The sequence below is a fragment of the Hemitrygon akajei genome, chromosome 12, assembly GCF_048418815.1.
Source record: "Hemitrygon akajei chromosome 12, sHemAka1.3, whole genome shotgun sequence".
Taxonomy (NCBI): Eukaryota; Metazoa; Chordata; class Chondrichthyes; order Myliobatiformes; family Dasyatidae; genus Hemitrygon; species Hemitrygon akajei.
Window position 1 is genome coordinate 14564161 of NC_133135.1, and position 24059 is coordinate 14588219.

Below are 24059 nucleotides of genomic sequence, written 5' to 3' on the forward strand. Positions count from 1 at the left end.
GCAGGAGGGAAGGTTAGATCGATTGTTGAGTCAGTTAAAAGGTCAGCACGACATCATGGGCTGAAGTGCCCAACACTGTGCTCTACTGTTCTATGTTCAACAGTATGTTTTATGTTCTACTATTCCTATTGTGAGGGCAATATCCTTAAGCTTTCTTTTGCCATCTTTGTGTACTTAGTATAAATAGTGACCCCAGTGATCAGACACACAATAATTATGACAACTGCTGAAAGATTCTCAACTTGAAACAGCAACTTTATTTCCCTCTTTATAGATGCTGTATGTCTTGCAGAGTATTTCCAGTATTTTCAGGTTTTTCGTGAGTAGTGGCTTACATTATAGAAAAGAAACAATGCTTTTATTGTGGATAATACATTATCTGTATACAGCAAATTAAGTAGCCTAAACATTAGTTGTTGTTACTGATTCCACACCTTTAAAAACACACAAATTTACTCAAAAATGACATTAGGTTTTGGAAATGAGGAAAATAAGACGAAGGGAATTCTTCAAAACTTCAATAATTTTCTCATCCCCATTCAAACTTTACAAGAATTGGCAGAATTTCTTGTGCCGTTTTGGTAAAATAGCTGTGCTCACACATCCTGGTGTAACCAACTGGTCAGTTTATAGCCAGGGCTATGAAAAATAGACAGTAGGTAAAATTACACAGATATTCTTCCAATTGTTGTAACGTTGGGATGAGGGATGAGCAAATGCTGGAAAAATATCAAAAGTGTTTATTTTCCTCAAATCCAACCTCTGTGTACTTAATCTATAAGCAAATAAAGTGTTTTGATTATCAGTCTTTTTAGTAGTGAGCTGTCTGTTTAATGTGACTTTGAAAGCACTATGCAGCTGCAGAAATTTTCTTAGGCCTTTTTGCATGCATAATAAAAGTAATTATCCCTGCAACCAAACCCAAAATACCTATGACAATTGCAACAATCCAGGCCTTTGCTGGTACATAATTATCATTCAAGTCAACCAAAGGCTCAACCAAAAGCACAAAGAAAGTTACCCTGGCAATGTTTGACATTTCTGATGAATGATTGCTTTTGTCATATGCACGCACAGCAAAGTAGACAGTTGCACCATTTTTCAAACTTGGTTTCTCAGGAAAAAATACTGTTTCCTTGGAGCCGTATGGTTGTGGATGCATGTCAGTCAAATTAATTAATAGAGCTTTGGGGAAATTGTCCCTTAGCTGTAGCAGGTTATCACTCATTCTCAGCTCATAGCGAGATGCTAGAAAAGGAAATCAAAAAACTGGATGTAAATGTTTGTCTTTGTGTACAATTGGAAAAGGCATACAATGTCCTAAGTTTTATGAAAATCAGTCAAAGCCGCAAGGATAAAGAAGAAATTTGGCATATCCTTACGACCCTTTCTAATTTTTATAGATGCACTATAGAAATAATTCCATCTTGAAGAATAAAGGCTTGGTATTATTCCTGGGTGTCTGTGAGATGAAGCGTCTTGGCTTGAAACGTTGATATTCCATAGATGCTGCCTGACCTGTTGAGTTCTTCAGCATATTTGTGTGCGTTACTTTGGTATGCTAATTGCTTTGCATGTGACTGCAAGAGACTTCAGAAATTTGTCGAAGACACAACTCAGCACAACATGGAAACCAATCTCCCCTCTATGGACTCTGTTTATACTTCTCTCTGCCTCAGTAAAGCAGCCAGCATAAACAAAGACCGGATTCACCCTTGATATTCTCTCATCTCACTCACCCATCATGCAGAAGATTATGGCATTATCTTGTTCTACCTCAAAGCACTGTGTAATGACTTTAATCTGTGTGAATAGCACGAGGGACAAACTTTTCACTGTATCTTGCTACATGAGACAATAATAAATAGAGACCAATAAACCAGGACCAGTTTTTTTAAAGGTGAATAAATACTCTCTTATTGTCTACATGAACAACACTCAACATTGGATGTTCACTTCAAATTTACAGTGTTATTCTAATGTGTGTGGTTGTATTAGATGGTGTGTAGGATGCATGTGAGTATCTGACAAATGCGTTTTAAGTATGGCAGGAGGTGTTTGTGACTGTGTCAGAGGCTTGGTGCTATTTGCCATCAGAATTTATTAACTGTGGTACAATGGATAGAGCATTGATCTCCTAGCAGGTTAGAGACAATTAAAGGTACTAGCTTCAAAACTAGCAGAATCATTGACTGAAGATCAACACTGTGACACAGCTAAAAGATCTGCTGTAGCCATTCAGGTTCAACTCTGTGCAGCAGTGCTCTCTGTGGAGTTCGCATGTTGTCTCTGCAACATTTCCTCTTGATGTTCGTTTCCTTCCATATTCCAAAGATCTGCAGGTTGGGGAGATTATTTGGTACCATAAGATGCCCCTAGTTTGTAGATGACTGACAAAAACTGTGGAGTGGTGTGCTGGGATAGGGGAGTTGATGGGAATGTGGAAAGAGTAAAATAGGATTAGTGTAAACTAGTGCTTGATGGTCAGTGTAAACATTGTGGGTCAAAAAGCTTATTTCTTCGTTGTATAACTATAGTTTCTTTAATTTACTTCGCAAACAGATACTTTCCTTTAAAGTATCTTAAGCCAAGCAACAATTACCTGAACCTTGATCATAGTCGCCTCCTGGTGCTGTCCATTCCAGCTTAATTTCATTTTTAGCTATTGTTGCTCGAAGGTCTGTGATTTTACATGGTGGAAAATCAACAGGAGGAGGATCTGACGGAAGTGAAATTGTTCCTCCTGCTTGAACCCTGTTGAAGTCTCCTGATGTGGTATTAAGATGTGTTTTATTAGCCTGAGACTGTTGTGGAATTACCTCAATATTTCCTAAATGGAAAGAATAGAAAACATACCACTTCAATCCTAACAGTGCATGCTTAACCTCCTCCCCTTTAGTAAAAATGAGAAGGCAATTCCTGCCTAAACTGCAGCTGATTGAGCAATTGCCACATAATTAAATCTGGTGACCATGCTTTTGTATGTATTTGCAATTTTACTGATTTCTCCATCATTGCCGTATACCTATAATGCATCCAAATAGCTGGTAGGTTATATATTTTTTTAAAAAGTCTCCCTACGAATAGTTGTACACGTATTATGAATCTTAAGCTGGCTGGCACTTTCTCATATTGTATAATATTGAATCTGGATAGACAGATTGATGAGAAGTCAGAAAAAAATGCAAAAGGAGTCCGCATGGTATTCTAAGAATAGAAGGGTTAAGGTATTAGAAGTATTTTTCATTAAAGTAAAAGAGATGGCAGCTTTAGTAATCCCATAAACACAGAATCTGATTATATTCATCTTCTGTATCTTTCCTATTTAATGAAACATAAAGAAAACAACTTGAGTCCCTTTCAGAACTAAGTGGAGTAAGTTTTATCATCCTGGTATGAACAATCCAAATTATAAGTTTATGCCCTCCTTGGGAGAGTTGTAGACATATACACCATAAGAAAAGCAGGGTTGATATTTGTCAGTGGTTGCAGCAACAAACAAATTTTGGAATATCTATATCAATGGGATCAAATATTGAGAGAAGAATGCATTGTCTATTGCTACCCAATCTCTGTTTAGCACTAGTAACTAAATATAAATTTCTACTGCTTCTGTTCTATTATTTCTTCTATGAGAAGAAATTTCCACTCAGTTCAGTTTAGACAATATATTAAATGAAACAATTGTCATTACAGGGACGAAAAAGCTTCATATTTCTATCAGTACATGCATCAGGACAATCCTAGCCCTGGGTTCCTAACCCCTACACACATGCAAATACTATTATTTTCCTTGAACTTTATACACATTCTGAGGATTGAATTAATATAGCTAATGTACTACTTAAAATTTTGCTGTGAAATTGGCAATTTTAAATTGTCGTTGCCAAATATTTATTACCATTTTCTGTATATCCTGGTATTGGCATGAGCAGTCCTTTTTTTATTGTTATCCTTGTAGTACCTGCTGTTCCTTGTACACGCACTTTAACACTGTATCTTCCAGTTCCATTAAAGCTAAAGAAATACTTAGAATAAATCCCATCGTTCCTGACAATATCAGCACCTAAAGGCAAGGAAAAATACATGGTTTCAGGTTGAGAAGAGTAAAGAATTGCAATATTGCACTAACATTGGGGCTAGTTCGATAAGTGTAATAGAGATTCCTACCCTCACTAAATCAATTCACAGCATTGCGGGTGTACACTCATTTCTAGGACTGTGGTGATTCAAAAAGATTACTCAATATCACCTTCTCAAGAACAATTAGGAATGGGTCATTAAGTGTTGGTTCAGCCTTTGATGCCAACATCCCTTAAATGAATACATAAAAGAAAAGCCTTGGCAGCCCACTTAAAAGGCAACCCATTCATTCTGTCTTCTACTGATGCATAAAAACAGAAGTTTAGCACAGAAGCAAATCTAACTCATCACATTTAGAGTACGTTCACAGAAAGCTGCTAAAAAGACTACAGGAGGAACCCAAGGAGTTCCACAGCAGCTTCATGATGCTTGATGTTATTAAACAAAATAATTTTGGCTGATTTGGGGAGCAGGTTCAAGGGGTCACATGAATTGCTCTTGGCCCATTTTCTTACAGTTACATCTCATCTATGACCAGCTGTTGAAAAGACCAGAGTATGGTGATTGTCAAGGTGGTGACTTTGCTGTGACTAAATCATATGCATTTCTTCTGTCATCTAGGCACTTCATGTGCTGGAGAATGTCGCAGGACATGGATTCATGTCCATAGTGATTTCAAGATATATGAGTTACATCTACCAGCACTTGTTTTGTAAAATTTAAAAACTTTGGTACATTTGCAGATATAGTTAATGTGCAGGAGGAATGTGGCAAAACTCAGCAGGGCACAGTAGCATAGTGGTTAGCACAGTGCTTTACAGTACTAGCAAACCGGGTTCAATTCCCACTAGGCCAGGTTTTCACATGCTGCCACTAGAATGCCTGTTTCTCCTTCCCCCACCACCACTCCTCAATCCTATCTCTCTCAGGTCCCACTGTCATCTCCTGGGTCCTCAGAGACTACACCTTCCTCTCACCCCACCATCCCTGAACACTTTAAACCTCCTTTCTCTTCAGACACCACCAACCACCTTCAGCTCCGATCCCAGTCCTCATCCATGCTGTGTTTTAACCATTCCCTCCAACCTTCCCCTCTCTGAGACAGAACATTATGTCCTCAGTAAGAGCCTCACTTTCATTTCCCCGTGCCCGCCATGACACTGAGCTCTTCTTCTGCCGCCTCTGTCTCTGAGCCTATTTCTTTGGCAAGGACTCCCCACCTCGCACTAATGACCCCTCCTCCCATCTTCAACCACCCTCCTCTTCCTGGACATCCTGCCCTGGTCTTCTGCCTGCTCTGGACCTTTTCATTTCTAACTGCTGACAGGACATTAATTGTCTAGACTTTAACACTCTTCTCTCCTACTCCAACCTCATTCCCTCTGAACACTCTGCTTTCCACACTAATCCTAACCTCATTATCAAACCTTCAGGTAAGGGGGGTACTATAGTAGTCTGGCAGACTGCCCTCTACATTGCTGAGGCCCAGCACTAACTCTCACACACCTCCTCTTACTTACACCTTGAAAAGAACCCCACTAAGGAATACCAGGCCATTGTCCCCCACACCATCATCAACCTTATTGACTCTGGGGATATCCCATCCACTGCCACAAACCTGATAGTTCCTGCACCCCCACACTTCCTTTTTCTACCTCCTACCCAAAATCCACAAACCTGCTTGTTCAGCTAGACCCATTGTTTCAGCTTGTTTCTACTGCACACATATCTTCATACCTCAACTCTGTTTTATCCCCTCTGGGTCAGTCCCTTCCTACCTACATCCGTGACACCTCACACACTCTTGATCTTTTTAAGGATTTCCGGTTCCCTGGCCCCCATCATCTTATTTTTACTATAGACATCCAGTCCTTATGCACCTTCATCCCCCATTAGGAAGGCTTCAAACTTCTTTGTTTCTTTCTGGTCACCAGACCCAACCAGTTCCCCTCCACCACCACTCTCCTCCATCTAGTGGAACTTGTCCTCACTCGCAATAATTCCTTCTTTGTGTCCTCCTACTTCCTTCAAACAAAAGGGGTAGCTATGTTTGAAGTCCCACATGGGTCCCACCTATGCCTTCCTGTCTGTCGGCCACATGGAACAGTTTGTGTTCGAAGCCTACACTGGTGACCGTCCTGCATTTTTCCTATCCGATAACTATGACTGCATTGGTGCTGCTTCCTACACCTGTGCTGGATTCATCGATTTCATTTACTTTGCCTCCAACTTCCACCTGGCCCTCAAATTTGCCTGGTCCATTTCTTTTTCTTTTTCCAATTTTTTATTAGTTTCTACATAGAAGAATACAGAGTACAAGAAAGTATATATAAAAGGTCAAAAAAGATTTTAAAAAACTACCAACTACATTATATCTGTTCATAATAACAATCTCATTACCCTGTTTTTATGTAAGTTAATCAATAGTTATATTGAAATATTCTAATTTATTACAAAAAAAAGAATCTAACCCCTACCACGACTGAAGCTGTATATTAAGGAGAAAAGAAGGTTAATAGCCAACGTCTGAGTTTCAACAACAAATTGGAGGTTTTGAAAATAATTCAGAAAAGGTCCCCACAATGTTTGAAAGTCTTGATGAGATTCAGAAGTTGAACAACAAATCTTCTTTAAACCCAAACATGACATAACGTCGCATAACCAATGAGCATGAGTAGGAGGAAAAACATCTTTCCATTTAAACAAAAGTGTCCTCCTAGCTATAAGAGAGCTAAAGGCCAAAATATGTAAATCAGATGCCTTCAGCTTAATATCTTGTCCTGCAACAATACCGAATAGGGCTGTCAGAGGGTTAGGCTTAAAATTGACTTTAAAAAGTAAAGAAAAAGTTTGAAAAGCTTCCTTCCAATATTTTTCAAGATTCAGACAAGTCCAAAACATATGAATTAATGAAGCTTCTCCATTATTACATCTGTCACAGTAGGGAGATATATCCAAATAAAAATGAGATAGCTTATCCTTAGTTATATGAGCTCTATGGACCACCTTAAATTGTATGAGGGAATGACGAGCACATAACGATGAAGTATTAACCAGTTTAAAAATTTCATTCCAAGTTTTCTCAGATATTGATGTCTGTAAATCTTGTTCCCAGAGATTCTTAATTTTATTTAAAGGAACATTCCTCGTCTCCAGTAACATACCATAAATATTAGATATTGAACCATTACACAAAGGTGTCTAACTAAAAATTACATCTAGTAAGTTCTTATCTGAGCTTATAGGAAATGTGCATAATTGAGATCTTAAAAAGTCTCTGATTTGTAAATATCTAAAAAAGTGACTTTTGGGTGAGCTGTATTTAGCTGACAATTGCTCAATGAAAAAAGGTTTTCAACAAACAGATCCCAAAAAAATTTAATACCCAACCTGTCCCATTCTTTAAAAACTAAATCAGTCATGGAGGGTTTAAAAAAATTAGAATAAATGGGACTTGAAAGGGAAAATCTCAATAAACCAGTGCTTTCTAAATTGTATCCAGATCTTCAGAGTATTTTTAACTACTAAATTGTCAGTTAGTTCACTTACAGATAAAGGAAGTGAGGATCCAAGAAGAGAAATATTAGAAAATTTATTAACAGAGTTAGCTTCTAAAGAGACCCATACTGGACAGTCTACACAATTAATATAGTATAACCAAAACATAAGAAATCGTATATTAACTGCCCAGTAATAAAACCTAAAATTAGGTAAGGCTAAACCTCCAGACTTTTTAGACTTTTGAAGATGAACTTTATTTAAATGAGGACTTTTATTTTTCCATATATAAGAGGATAAAATAGAATCAAGAGTGTCAAAAAAGTATTTAGGAATAAAAATGGGTAAAGCCTGAAAAAGATATATAAATTTAGGTAGAATATTCATTTTAATAGAATTAATTCATCCAATCAACGATATTGAAAGAGGTGACCAGTTTAATGATATCCTTTTTACATGATTCAATAAAGTAAGGAAGTTTTCTTTAAACATGTGTTTGTAATTCTTAGTGACTGTTACACCCAAATAAGTAAATTGATTCTTTACAACTTTAAAAAGGAGATTAGTATTAATTGATACCAAATTATTTAAAGGAAATAATTCACTCTTAAGTAGGTTCAATTTATATCCTGAAAACTGGCTAAAATGGGAGAATAAAGAAAGTAGGCAAGGTAACGAGGTCTCAACATTACAGATAAACAGCAATATATCATCAGCATAAAGCGAAATTTTGTGATTAATACATCTCCTTTAAATACCATAGATATCATTAGATTCTCAAAAAGCAATGGCAAGGGGTTTTAAAGCTAGATCAATTAGCAAAGGGCTCAATGGACAGCCTTGTCTAGTTCCAAAATGAAGTTAAAATGGTTTGGAATTTTGAAAATTAGTAAGAACCAGAGCAAAAGGAGATTGATAAAGTAATTTAATCCATTGAATAAAATCTGGCCTAAAATTAAATCTTTCTAAGGTTTTAAATAAATAATTCCATTCAATCTGATCGAAGGCCTTCTCAGCATCTAATGATATCACACATTCTGAGTAAATAACATTTAATACACGGCGTATATTAAAATGGGAATGTCGGTTTTTAACCGACTGACCATCAGAAATAATAAAGGGTAGAATATTTTCAATCCTATGAGCCAGAACTTTAGCAAGAATTTTAGTATCAACATTGAGTAATGAAATTGGCCTATATGTAGAGCATTCAGTTGGGTCCTTGTTCTTCTCTAGGATAAGCGAAATAGAGGCTTCATAGAAAGACTGAGGCAAGCTACCCAATTTGAAAGAGTCCAAAAAGACTAACTGTAATTGCGGTATAATTAATGAAGAAAAAGCCTTGTAAAATTCTCCAGAAAATCCATCTGGACCCAGAGCCCCCCCCCCCACCAAGTGTAATATATGTATAGCCTCGGCAATCTCCTCATAAGAAATGGATTGATCCATCTGTTTACAATTATCTACAGGAAGTGCAGGGATATTTAATTGATCTAGAAAATTATTCATTACAGTATTATCTTTAGGGGAATCAGTACTATAAAGTTTAGAATAGAATTCGCTAAAGGTATCATTTATTTCAGAGTGATCAGTTGTCCTATCACCATTAGTTTTGCAAATTTCTTTAATTTGTTATTTAACTACAGAAGTTTTTAATTGGTTGACCAATACTTTGCCTGATTTATCTCCATGAATGTAAAATTGAGTTTTATCTCCTGATGAAGGGTTTTGGCCTGAAACGTCATCACTATCTCCTCCCATAGATGCTGTCTGGCCTGCTGAGTTCTGCCAGCATTTTGTGTTTTTTATTTATCTTTAAGAAGTTCAGTTTTAATTGGATATGTTAACAGAAGATCGTATTTAGTTTTAACTTCAACACATCTTTTATATAAAACAGGATCTGGAGCTATAGCATATTTTTGATCCAATTGTTTCAATTGATTGGCTAATTCAATTCTTTCCTTATTAGCTTTATTCTTAACACTCACAGTGTAAGAAATAACTTGTCCTCTCATATAGGCCTTGAAAGAATCCCATACAATAAGATGAGAAGTCTCTTCCTTTTTATTCTCTTCAAAAAACAAAATAATATGTCTCTCTAGAAATCTTAAAAATTCCTTATCAGATAACAAAGTTGTATTAAAATGCCAAATTCTGTTTGTTTGAGGAAGACCAGGGAGATTTAAAGATAGAAATACAGGAGCATGATCTGAAACAGCAATCTCTTTATATTCACAGGAATGAACTGGTGAAATCATTTGACTTTCAATAAAAAATAATCAGTCCTGGAATATGTATGATGAACATGGGAAAAAACAAGTACCCCCTATCTAAAGGATGTAAGAAACGCTAAATATTAAGAATACCACATTTCAATAAAAGAAAGATTGAATAAACAAAGCAGATGTATTAAGAGACACTAGTTTAGAAGATGATCAGTCTATAATTGGGTCTAACCAGCAGATAAAATCTCCTCTCATCACCAAAGAATAAATTCTCAGATCTGGTAGGAACAAAAAAAACACTCAAAGAATCCAGGTTCATCTACATTTGGGGCATACACATTTGCAAATACTATTAATTTATTGTCTAGTTTTCCTGAAACTATAATAAAACATCCATTAGTATCAGACACTACTTTATGTTGGACAAAGTAAAATGTTTTATCTATAAAAATCGATACTCTGCTAGTTTTGGCCTGAGAAGACAAATGAAAACAAAATCCGTTCCAACAGCTGCAAGAACATAGATTATTTCATTTGTGTATGGGAGTTTCTTTTAAAAAGTAATAGGAACCTTAAATTTCCTAATATAAGCTAAAATCTTATAATGTTTAACAGGGTGATTTAACCCTTTCACATTAAAACAGAGTAAGTTTATAGTTTGGTCCATTTTTAATATTATTTAAAGGAAGGGTTAAAATGTAAGTTAAAACCAATCCATAAACCTTGAGAAATGGTAACCAAGCAACAAACTGGCTAAAAGGAATTCAAAAACAGCTTCTGAGAAAAAAAAATCACCCCCTGCCCATCTTCCAAAGAAAGAAAACCGACCAATAGAAAGCCGGCATCTACAACTACAGACAACCCCCCAAAAAACCTGGTGATCGCTCCAATAAGTTTCAAGGTTGTTTATATTCTGACCTAGACTAAACAATGTCCAAACATGAAATTCAATTCTTGTACATCAAAAATACAAAAGGAAATTAGTTACAAAGGTTTACCAAAAGTAAAAGATACATCTATTCATACAGAAAGACATTAAACATTTAATCTGCAAACACGAGGAAATCTGCAGATGCTGGAAATTCAAGCAACACACACAAAATGCTGGTGGAACACAGCAGGCCAGGCAGCATCTATAAGGAGCACTGTCAACTCTTTGGGCCGAGACCCTTCGTCAGGACGAAGGGCTGAAACGTTGACAGTGCTCCTCCTTATAGATGCTGCCTGGCCTGCTGTGTTCCACCAGCATTTTGTGTGTGTTGTGTAAACATTTAATCTGATATCTTCATGGAAAAACAGGCTAAGTAGTTAGCTTAAAAAATTTAAAAAATCTTTATGCTTCAGCATTCAGACCAAACCATTTGAAGGATCCATCGTTAATGAGATTCTCAGTCAAACTGGGTAGCCAAGGGACGGGTTAAAACCCTTGTTAAAAAAAATTCCAACTAAGTTTGTTTAAACTTAGCACATTCCTGCATAACCTCAAGTGAATAGTCTTTGAGAATCTTAATATTCCACCCTATAACGAATCATGCCCCTTCGACAGGATTTGTGAATTAAAGTTTCTCATTTAATCTTGTGTCTTCATGTAAGGGCAAACTAAACAGCTCGCCTTCAGATTTTAAAAACATTTGTTGAATGAAACCATTCGAAAGAACCATTTTTAAGTGTGATTCTGAGATGAGCTGGATAGTGAAGGGAGGGTTTGAAACCCTTGGTAAAAAACTCAAACATAACTTCTTTGAACTTAGCACGTTCCTGCATAACCTCAGGCGAGTCATCTTCAACAATTCTAATCTTACAACCACGATAATCAGTCATGCCTCTTCGACGAGATTCACGTATTAACAGTTCCTTTGTTTTAAATTCATGAAAACAACTTATTACTGATCTTGGTCTATCTCTGTTAGGAGGTCTAAACACGGGAGACCTGTGAGCTCGATGCCAAAATTTCTGGAAGCAATTCTTGCAGGAAGTTTACAAAGAATTCCATAGGATTAACCTTCGATTAATTATTTGAGATCAGAACCCGTAGGTTGTTCCTTCTACTTCTATTTTCTATGTTTATAATCTTCTGTCTTAACTTTTCATTGGACTTTGATTGCTTTTCACAAAACTTTTGCAGTTCATCCACTTCCGTTTCCAGAAACGACAACATTGCTTCATTATTTTTTATACGTTTATCGCGTTCATTAAGAGTTTGCTGAATAGAATCCAATTTACCATCTATTAGTTTAAATTCAGAGCTGAATTGTTGAAACTTCTCAGAGGCTTCTTGTGTATGACTTTGCAGCAAACCCATAATAGTATCCGAAGAAGCAGGGGGATCATCCTTTTTAGTACCTCTGCCACCTCTTAATGTAGCCATAATGAAAAAATATCACACTTAAAAAGGAAGTTTCAAGACAGGTTGGAAATAGTAAGATAATTACAGTTGGAGCAATGGGAGATTGCTGTTACTCCATTAGCCACCACCAGGAAATCCTGCCTGGTCCATTTCTGACACTTCCCTTCCCTTTCTCAATCTCACTGTCTCTATCTCCAGAGACAGTTTATCCACCGATGTCTATTATAAATCAATGGACTCTCACAGCTGCCTGGATTATACCTCGTCCCACCCTGCTATTTGTAAATACACCGTCCTCTTCTCCCAAATCCTCCGTCTCCACCACATCTGCTCAGGGTGAGGCCTTTAATTCTAGAATGAAGGAGATGTCCTCCTTTTTCAAAGAAAGGGGCTTTCCTTCCTCCACCATCAACACTGCTCTCAACCGCATCTCTTCCATTTCACGCACATCTGCTCTTATCCCATCCTCCTGCCACGTTACCAGGGATAGGGCTCTTCTTTTCCTCATCTCCCACTGCACCAGCCTCCATGCCCGGCACATAATTCTCCGAACCTGCGCCACCTCCAACTGGATTCCATCAGCAAACTCATCTTTCCTTCCCCACCACTTTCTGATTTCCGCAGGGATCACTCCCTATGTGACTCCCTTGTCCATTCATGCCTCTCCACTGATCTCCTTCCTGGCAGTTTCCCCTGCAAGTAGAAGAAGTGCTTTACCTGCCCCTACTCCTCCTCCCTCACTACAATTCAGGGCTCCAAACAGTCCTTCCAGGTGAGGCAGCGCTTCACCTGTGAGTCTGTTGGGGACATATTCTGTGTTTGGTGCTCCCGGTGTGACCTCTTGTATATTGGTGAGACCCGACATAGATTGGGAGACCGCTTCACTGAGCATCTATGCTTCATCTGCCAGAACAAGTGGGATCTCCCAGTGGCCAACCATTTTAATTCCACTTCCTAATCCCATTCTGATATGTCCATCCATGGCCTCCTCCAAGCAAGATAAGGCCACAGTTAGGTTGGAGGAACAGCACCTTATATTCCGTTTGGGTAAGCTTCAACTGATGGCTTGAAAATCGCTTCCTCAAACTTCCAGTAATGCCTCCACCCCCCTATCCTTCACTATTTTCCATCTCCTCGTCCCTCTCTCATATTATCTCCTGCCCGCCCATCGCCTCCATCTCATGCTCCTCCCTCCCCCTTCTTTCTTCCATGGCCTTCTGTCTCTTTCACCCATCGACTTCTTAGTTCTTTGCTTCACCCCTCCCCTTCCAGGTTTCACCTATCACCTGGTGTTTCTTTCACCCCTCCCCCTCCAGGTTTCACCTATCACCTGGCGTTTCTTTCACCCCTCCCCTTCCAGGTTTCACCTATCACCTGGTGTTTCTTTCACCCCTCCCCTTCCAGGTTTCACCTATCACCTGGTGTTTCTTTCACCCCTCCCCCTCCAGGTTTCACCTATCGCCTGGTGCTTCTTTCACCCCTCCCCCCATCTTTCAAATCTATTCCTCAACTTTTTTTTTCCAGTCCTGCCGAAGGGTTTTGACTGTACTTTTTTCCATAGATCTGCCTGGCCTGCTGTGTTCGGTGGAAAAAGCCTGCTTTTATTTACACTGTCTATGCACCTCATAATTTTGTACACCTCTCCCCTCATTCTCCTTTGCTCAAGGAAATAATGTCCATAAGGCCATAAGATATAGAAGCAGAAGTAGGCTATTCGTCCCATCAAGTCTACTCCGCCATTCAATCATGGACTGATCCAATTCTTTCAGCCATCCCCAATCCCTTACTTTCACCCCATACCTTTTGATGCTCTAGCTAATCAAGAACCTATCTATCACTGCCTTAAATATACCCAATGACTTGGCCTCCACAGCCGCTTGCAGCAACAAATTACACAGATTTACCACCCTTTGACTAAAGTACTTGCCCTGAATCTCTGATCTAAGGGGAAGTCCTTCAATCCTGAAGCCATGCCCTCTTGTCCTGATTCTGATTCTGAAATTGGCTCAGTGAAAGGAGACAGATTGGGCTTGTGGAGGGTTGTTAATCCGAATGGAGGTCCGTGACCAGTGCTATTCCTCAGGGATTGGTGCTGGGTCGCAGTTGTTTATCATCTTTAACATGCTTAGTAAGTTTGCAGGTGACACAAAAAGTTGGTGTTGCAGTGGACAGTGAAGAGGATTAGATAACTTTACAAGTGGGTCCGGAACACCATGGGAAATTTGCCAGAGAATGTCAAATGTAATTTTAGATGGACAAGTATAAGGAAATGCATTTTGGTAAGTAAAATCAGGGAAAAACTTACACAATCAATGGCAAAGCCCTGAAAAGTGGTTTATAACAGAGGGACCTAAGGATACAGGTACAAAGAGCTCTGTAAGTAGGAAAACAGGAAGACAGAGTGGTGAAGAAAGAATTTTACATGCTTGCCTTCATTGATCAGGGCACTGAATATGAGTTGGAATGGTGTGTTGAGCCATACATGACAGTGGTGAAACTGCATTGCCATGTTCAAAGTAAATTTATTATCAATGTATGTATATGTCACCATAAACTATCTTGAGATTAATTTTATAGAACATAGAACCATGCAGCACAAAACAGACCCTTGGCCCACAATGCTGTGTCAATTCAACTAAATTAGTAATTAGATAGGCAACCTAACTTATCCGCTTTGCCTACACAATGTCCATAATAGATAGAGCTCTTATAGATAGCGGGGTCAAGGGATATGGGGAGAGGGCAGAAACGGGGTACTGATTGTGTATGATCAGCCATGATCACAGTGAATGACAGCGCTGGCTAGAAGGGCCGAATGGCCTACTCCTGCACCTACTGTCTATTGTCTATTGTATTCTTCCATTTTCCTCACATCTATATGCCAAAGTAAACATCTTTTAAAAGTCCCAAATGCATCTGCCTTTACCACCACTTTAGGCAGTGCATCTCAGGCCCCTCATAGCTCCTTTGAAATTGTTCCTTGTCCTGTGGAGGCATGTCTTATTCTAGTTATCGAAAGTCATTTCCATTGTGATTGGTTAATTTAGAAACTACAGCTGCTTTTCCAATTGGATAGCTGCCCTGTGTCCAGTTTCAAATATCCTGGGTATATAACATAGCAAATTGAAGGGGCTTGCTATCTTCTTCCTTTGTTTAGGACAAGACCATTGTGAAGATGTACTCTGCATTTGTGAAGGTGTACTTTTAACTCAGTATGTTTGTTGAATGTACATATGTTTGTTGAGTATTCTGCTTGGTTGTGTCTGTAACTTGAGGAACAAGAATGTTTGGTCAAATTTTTACTGTTTTCAAATAAATAATTAATATACCTATTCGAAGTCAATGCATTTTCTGCCTCACTTGCTAGACCAACAAACCTGATTCAACATTATACCCTCTTGCACCTTAAATCCATGCCCTCTGGTATTAAACATTTCAACTCTGGGAAAAAGATCCTGTCTGTCTACTCTATCTATGCCTCTCATGGTCTTATTAATCTGTATCAGATCTCCACTCAGCCTCTGTGGCTCCAGGGAAATCAATCCAATCTTTCGTATAGCACATGCCCTCTAATCCAGGCAGCATCCTGGTAAAACACATCTACACCCTCTGTAGCCTTGACATCCTTCCTATAATGGGACGACCAGAACCTTATGCAATACTCCAGATGTGGCCAAGCTAGAGTTTTATAAAGCTGCAACATCACTTCCTGACTTTCGAATTCAATGCCTCGACTAATAAAGCATGCCATACATCTTCTTAACCAGCCTATCAACCTGTGCAGCCACTTCTAGAGAGCTATGAACTTGGACACAAAGATCTCTCTGCTCATCAATACAGTTAAGGGTCTTGCCCTTATCAGTGTACTGTCTCTTTACATTTGACTGAGTTAAACTCCATCTGCCACTTCTACACCCATATCTGCAACTGATCTATATCACACTGTTTTCTTTGCTAGTCTTCTATGCTTTTCAGAGTACCACCCATTTTTGTATGAAACTTACTAACCCACCCATCTACATTTTCATCCAGGTCATTTATATACATCTCAAACAGTGCAGATCCCTGCAGAACACCACTAACCACAGACCTCCAGCTAGAATATGTTCCTTTGACCACTATCCTCTGTCTTTCACGGGCAAGTCAGTTATAAATCCAAATGGCCAATTTAGCATGGATCCCATGCATTGTAATCTTCTAGATGAGCATCCCGTAGGAATCTTGACAAGCAACTTACTAAAATCCATGTAAACAACATGCACAGCCCTACTTTCATCCATCACCCTTGTCACCTCATCAAAAGCTCAGTCAGGTTAGTATGACACATATTGCCGTGCCCAAAGCCATGCTTACTCCCCCTAGGCCACTATTCTCTAAATGCTCATAAATCCTATCCCTAATAATTCTCTCTAGTAAATCCCTACAAAAAGATGTGAGACTTATTGGTCTGTAGTTTCCAGGATTATCCCTGGAGTCTTGAATAATGGTAGAACATTACCTACTTGCTAGTCACCTGCAACTTTGCCTGTGGCTAGAGAGGACTTGAGCATATTGGTCAAGGTCCAGGTGGTCTCAAAAGCCATTGACACAGAAAAGATTTAGAGGGATATAGGCCTAATGTGGGGAAATGGGACTTGCTCAAGTAGTCTACTTGTATGGTATGGATGAATTGAGCTGAAGGGCTTATTTCCATGCTCTATAACTATGACTCTATCACATCATTAGCAAAAGGGTGAGGGTTCTATGGAGGTAATAAGGTAGATGTGAAATGCTGAGTACACTACCCCTCTTCCCCAAATCATGACATCCCCAAAACGAGAAATAGAAATTAGTCTCATTGACCCTGGGTCAGAAATCTTGCTGCAATTTTTTTTCTTATTCTGTTTAGATCTGGCACAATACTTACCTCAATGCAAACAATGAGCTTCACCAGAGTGGAAACCCTTTCACTGAAATTACACCATTCCTTGACAAAGCTGAAAACTTCCAAGGTATGTGAGGACATCAGTCTAACCTTATCTTGAATGTTTGGCAGGCCCATGGGCAAGTTCTGGCCTCTGGAGACCAATTTACTGGCTTGGCAATCAACATGTTAAGATCATTAAACCCAACTCATGTTATAAGTGCCTGCAATACGATCTTTCATACACTTTGGAAAGGAACTTAAATTTTGATATATCTGTCTTTTTATGTTCAATTGAACTGCACTTTTCTATTCACAGGGAGATTAAATGTATCCTACCTAAGCCATCGTCAGAAAGCACCTGTTCAATTGGAGGACCACTAGGACGTTCAATAATAGCTGTCACATTCGCATATAGGATTGGTAGAAATCCATGACTGACTTCCACATTAATAATTATTGGGCCGGTGGAATCCTTTCTGTTGATATACCCCTTAGCTATGATTGGTGGAACTGCTGAATCTGCTGCTCGGGATGTTACCGTGATTGTTATAACCTGATTGCCTCCAGGGTTCAGGATGCTGTAGATCCATGTTCCAGTCTGCAAAGAAAAGGTCAAAGTTATACTTACAACACATAAGGCAGGGGTGGCCAAACTTTTACATTCCATGTGTCAATTTTTTTCATGCAATAGTTCAGATGCGCCATACAACTCTTGTACCCCCATTCAATTCTTGTAAAAATATGTTAAGACATATTTAGCATTTTTACATGATATATTGATTTAATATAAAAACAAGATAAACATTACTTACCTTAATGAGACTTTTAACAAATATATTTGTCTTCTTTTGATTTCTTCCTTTTTCTTAATTACATATTCTTTCCATAACTCAGACTCAAGCACTAGCTTCAGTTTTCCTTCTATTTCAGTCTGATGTTGTGTTTTATAGTGTCTATTAAGATTATGTCTTCTATTATGTGAGAAAGTGTTTTCACAAGCAATGCACAATGGTTTTCCTGACAGACCCACTATAAATCAGAACTCATTTCCCCACTGTTCATTGAATTCACGCTTACTATTACTTTCTGCTTTTCTTTTGCTCATTTTCTTTTGCACTGTGATGGGTAACTGAATGTAAAAGCAAGGCTTATTTTTTCGAAAAAGTACAAAACTGTAAATGTTCACAAAGGATGAACAAAGCACAACTCCGTAGCGCACGAGAATCAATTGTAAACTTACTGGAAAAATACTGCGATGCACCGCTGGTGCAGATGCCTGGCGCCTCAAGATCAAACAAGTATCAAATGTGTATTGAACAGTTGTGGAACGACTGCAGAATAAAAGTCCTTCTTTCCTAGTTTGACTCATTGAACATTTTTTTAAAATTGAAAGCAGATTAATGTGAAAGAATATAATATTCACCAAAAGATGTACACGAAATAATAAAATTGCTAAAAATAATTGCTAAGTTTTAGATTTATTCTCAGTAAAACCCATTTCTAGCTCTAAGCTACTTGAATTCCTGTTACAGATTTTTTTTCCTACAAATCGGTTGTTGGTTAATACTTTTTGCATGAGTAGGCTTACTTTTTTATTATTATCACTGGGGTGCAATGCGCCACTTCTAATCATCCAATGCACCACTTTTGGCACATGCGTCATAGATTGGCCATCCCTGACATAAGGGCTTCCTCTATAACTTGATCTACTCTGCATTCTGTTACAATGTATTTATTTTTTACTTATTTGGAGGTACAGCATAGTAACATGCCTATCTAGCCCATGAACCTGCACACCAATTACACTCATGTGATTAATTAAGCTACTAACCGCATATGTCTTTGAAATGTGGGAGGAAACCAGAGCACCTGGATGAAACCCACACCATCATGGTGGGAATGTATAAACTCCTTTCAATTTCCTGTCTATTGCAACTGAACTAATCTCATCGGTATTTCTTCACCAGTTTGATCAGAGTACGACTGCACGAACGCATGGAGGTCAGCCAGTGAGAACAACGAGAAGAGTTTAAAAAGGAGACAGCTTTACAGAGTGGGCATCGGAGGAGCAGGTGACAGAGTAGAGAGAGACAGAGTAGGAAGGCTTTGGCTCAATGGGGTTTAGATGTTAATGAGTTGAGACTAGGTAGGTTATCTGTGCAGAATACAGACAGAAAGTATGTGTGTGGGGCCAGTTTTCTGTGCTCATTGTCAGATGTGAGAGATCCGGGAGACTCCCAGCCTCCCGGACGGCCACATCCGCGCCAGCTGCGTCAAGCTGCAGCTCCTTAGGGACAGCGTTAGGGAACTGGAGATGCAGCTCGATGACCTTTGTCTGGTCAGGGAGAGTGAGGAGGTGATAGAGAGGAGATATAGGCAGGTAGTCACTCTGGGGCCTGGGAAGACAGATAAATGGGTAACAGTCAGAAGAGGGAAGGGCAAGAGGCAGATGCTAGAGAGCACCCCAGTGGTTGTACCCCTTAAAAATAAATACTCCTGTTTGAGTACTGTTGGGAGAGATGGCCTATCTGGGGGAAGCAACAGTGGCCGCGCCACTGACACAGAGTCTGGCCCTGTGGCTCAGAAGGGTAGGGAAAGGAAGAGGAGGGGAGATCGCCCACCCCTCCCCCATCCTTCTAAATTCCAGTGAGTACAGACCCAGAGCCATCAACCGTGCCTCATATGATAACCTTTCAATCCTGATAAGCTGAAAAGAGTAGAGAAAAGTTTTATGAGGAAGTTGCCAGGACGTGAGAGACAGGGTTGGGCTGGCTAGGTATTTATTTCTTAGCGCATAGGAGAATGAGATGTGATCTTATAGAAGTGTATAAAATCATGGGAGGCAAAGATGGGGTAAATGCACACAGTACTTTTGCCCAGGTTTAGGGAATGAAAAACCTGAAGGCATAGGTTTAAGATGAGAGGGGAAAAATTTATAACAAATCTGAGAGGCAACATTTTCACATAGAGGGTGGTGTGTTTATGGAACTAGCTGCTAGAGAAAGTGGTTGAGGTAGTCACAATAACAACATTTAAAATACATTTGTACAGGTACATAATAAGGAAAGCTTTCGAAGGATATGTACCAAATGCAAGCAAATGGGTCTAACTTAGGTGGACATCTTGGTTGTCATGGACAGATTAGGCAAATGGTCCTGTTTCTGTGGTGTCATTTGATTTCTAAGCACTAGAGAAGCGCTTACAAGTAAAAAAAAACCCAGAAGTTAAAAAGTGCTCTCTCTGCAAAAGCTGTCTCTACAAAATATTAAAAATTCTAGAGAATAGTTAAAATTGGTATCATCTCCCAGGGCAACAATACTACCACTGAAGGTTTTTGGAAGTTGGGAGGCATACTGTGTTCTCACTGTTCATTAAGATAAACACTGTTGTATATAATATTGACACAACTATATGGAGAATGGACTTCAAGAGGAAAGCTGTACTTAGATAATATAACCAGAAGAAAAAGAGTTTGGCTTTTAGACAGTAGAACGGAAAGCAGATGACTGAAGCAATAGCAAAAATACTGGAAATACCCTGCAAGTTATTCAACCTCAAGAAAAAAGTGAAATAGTGTTAACATTTCTGTTTAACTCTAGCAAGCATTTTAGAACATACCTGTGCTGTTCCATAAATCTTAAGTCGAGCTGTGTGGACAATCTCATCTATGGTAAAGTCACTGTTATTGTAACTCTTTCCACTGGGATCATGCAGAAGAATATAAGGAGTCTGTGTCTCCCAGGTAATGATAAAAGATGTGTCATTGCCAATAGTCTCATCGATAACAACAGTGCCATTTAACCAAGTGTCATTGCCGATGTTTCTTCCTAAATTTTCAAGCTGGAAGCAAACAATATCATATTTTACCAAAAAGCAATTTTTAAAGGATGGGAATAATTGCATTGTAATTCTCTGAAATGTTCCCATCTAAATTATGTGATGAACTTCAAAAACTGTGGTTGAGTTGCAGAAAAGATAGATAAAATAGCAAAAAAAACCCACATTTAATAATAAAATAGGAAAATACTGGTAACAGTTAATAGGTCAGCCAGCATTTGTGGAGTAAGAAATCAAGTTAAAGTTTCGGGCCCTGCTAAGTGTTTAAAGTATGATTTTCAACATCTGCAGCATTTTGATCTTCATAAGCAATTCAGTATTATTTTAAACCTTGAAATCATGCTATTAACGCATTAAGTAATTTAACCTTAAGGCACATTCCCAGATGTAATACAGATCTTTGGTCCAATTCAGGCATATGATTGGCCTGGGTTCACAAGTTTTTCTGTAGGGCATGAGTCTGAGTGTGGGATTGGAAGTGAAGACGGCAAGCCTCATGGGCAGTTAAGGGGTAGGCCAAGGACTCTAGGAGCAGCTGAGATGGAGGTCAGTGACTCCAGAAGTGACCAAGTCTAAAACATGAGGGCCTGGAAACAGGAGTGGTTAGGCGATTTGGCCTGTTGCATTTATTTCTACAATATTGGAATCTAGCTAGGACTTTACTAATAGATAATCCAACCTGGATGGCCTGTTGGCTGCTGTCACCATTTCCTGATGTTAGTCCAGTGAAAGAATCAATTAATCCACTTGTATCCAGGTTATCAGTTGCTGCAAACTGTAAGCCCCCTGCAAAATTACAATGACAAATTTTATGATCAACTTGGGTAATAACAATGATCTATGCTAATTAACAAATTAACAAGTAAGCATCGTGAATTGTAACCAGATCCGTCAAATTAGGACTGAAACAGTTTAAAACTTCAGTCCTGGCTTTCAGAAATTTTAGTACAAATTAATTATGAAAAAGTAAGAAACATTGGGTTCAAAATGACAAATGAATACCTGAGTCAGCCCCTTAAGACTGAAACATCATTCACTGGAATATGAGGCGATATATATTATAACACAATATCTTCAATTACCTCAGTTTATTCCTGTCTTATGGTGCTCTCTGTATGGAACCTGCATGTTCTCCTTGTGACTACATGAGTTCCTCCACATTCTGTGGTTTCCTCCTTATTATGCAGATCAGTAGATTAATTGGACATTATAAATTGCTCTTTGTATTTAGGTGAATGGCTGATTCTGGGAAGAATTGAATACAATGTGGGGAGAATCACTTATAGCAGAAATTCACAACATTTTTTATGCCATGGTGCCTTACAGTTAACTAAGGGGCCCATGAGACCCAGGTTGGGAACTCCTGGATCTACAGTGAAATCTGTGCATAAATGGGATTTGCTCTATGAACCAACATTGGTTTGATGGGCCAAAATGGCCTCCTGCTTTGTTGCATGGAGATATATGAAATTATGGAGTCTGAACTGGAAGTGCAAGCAAGCTATTCAGTTGAGAGCATTTATGGGTGCACAGTTAATGTGGTTTCACTACCAATAGCCACCTCATGAAAAGCAACACATGCTAAGATTTGGGACAACAATCAGAAGGACTTGAGTAGCTGGTAAAGATGGTCAGTTAAGCAGCTGGGGCAAATATATGGTACATTAACTTGCGAATTATAATATTTATTTCCGTGCTTTATATGCTTTGTTATATAATTCCACTAACTTGTGTGAGCTGAGTAATCCTTTCATTGTACCTTTACAAAAATCTGTGTGATTTGACTTATGCACAAATGAATCATAGAAGGATGCCAACTTCCTTCTTACCATTGCTGAACTGGGTTAGGATCAGGAGTAAAATCAGGAAAAAGGAAGTCCCACCAGTTCCACACTTCGTATGGACTCCAACTTTAATGTTTTCGCTTGAAGTTCCTTTGTTCATTGTTTACTTTATGCTGGCTATTTAACATAAACTTTTTAATAGCATCAAAACAAATAGTAAGGGGAATCCCCTAAAATAAGCATGTGAAATGTTTGCATTCCTGGTTTCCAGGTACATAATTGCAGATTTTTCAGCACTAGTTACCTGTCATGGTTGAAAGCTGCTCTAATTCTTCAGCTGCAGATGGTCCTAGTGCAATGGTGTGGATTACAGCTCCACTTCCTTCTGCTTCTGGGAAGCAGGTGCTTATTTGATTATCTATTCCATCTGTCAGTAAAATAATTTCATCACCTTTTGTAGCATTGTCATCACCATGAAGTACCTGCAACAATCAGAAGCCAACATGGAAAAAATGCAACACTTGAAGTTATTAGAAAAGGCCCAACATTCTAGGCTTACCTGAAATCCAGCCCTAACCCCAGCACAGATTCTCGTTCCCCCACCAGCTGATGTTGGTAACAGCTGTACAAGATGCTCCCTTACGGTATCATTATCAATCCTTTTTAACTGTGTTTTAATGCTTGCATCATGGTTAAAAGTGACAATTCCAACTTGTGATCCTGTTTCAGCAATCTGCAGTAGGAATATCTCAGCTGCTTGTCGGAGTCTGACAATGCGATTCTCCTGTATATCAGAAAAAGAAAATTCCTTGTCCAGCAAAGCCTGTTTATCTTAAACTCCATATTTTAAGGAATTTAAAAAATAATGCAAATTTAGGTTTTTCCAAGCAGCCTGCATTGCTCAATGGGGTCTAATTTTTCCTTCATTGTTGCTCAATCCACAGACACTTGTGCAAGCTGAAAACCCATCACCTCACTCCACATCCATAGCTTGTAGGTGGTGGAGAGGAGTTTGATGAGTCATTAGAACAGCCAACCTTTGACATGTTCTTGCTGAAACTCACACAAGGGTAGGGAATTCAGCCCAAAATTGTAATAGACTATTATAAATGACCTTACCGAACCCATGCTTCCTGAGACATCAAGGACTAAGCAAACGACTCGGTACTTGGCCTGTAGAAGTGTGAAATTTGGTTTGACTGAACCAGTGTGGGGTGATGAAATGTTTCTGAAGTCTTCTGACTTGTTCATCACGTCCCAAATGCTCTCATAATTACACATTTCGTTCTGCATGTTGGGTGCTTCGGCATTGTGCGTCTCAGCATCACAGAATTTATCTACCTGGAAATTTAAAGCTACAGGGTTAAAGAGGTGAAAAT

At 38.8% G+C, this 24059-nt stretch overlaps 1 protein-coding gene across 1 annotated transcript in view; it reads right to left on the minus strand.

Annotated features, from left to right (window-relative positions):
- Positions 1–269: 269 nt before the first annotated feature.
- Positions 270–24059, minus strand: part of LOC140736545 (calcium-activated chloride channel regulator 1-like) — a 47006-nt gene continuing 23216 nt past the window's right edge. The window contains exons 6-14 of the mRNA XM_073062377.1: positions 23800–24021; positions 23240–23464; positions 22985–23162; positions 21576–21682; positions 20678–20899; positions 17396–17657; positions 3902–4066; positions 2603–2830; positions 270–1248 (exon numbers count right to left, since the gene is read on the minus strand). Of these exons, the coding sequence (XP_072918478.1) occupies positions 851–1248; positions 2603–2830; positions 3902–4066; positions 17396–17657; positions 20678–20899; positions 21576–21682; positions 22985–23162; positions 23240–23464; positions 23800–24021 (2007 nt within the window). The 3' untranslated portion in view covers positions 270–850. The remainder of the gene's footprint in view (positions 1249–2602; positions 2831–3901; positions 4067–17395; positions 17658–20677; positions 20900–21575; positions 21683–22984; positions 23163–23239; positions 23465–23799; positions 24022–24059) is intronic.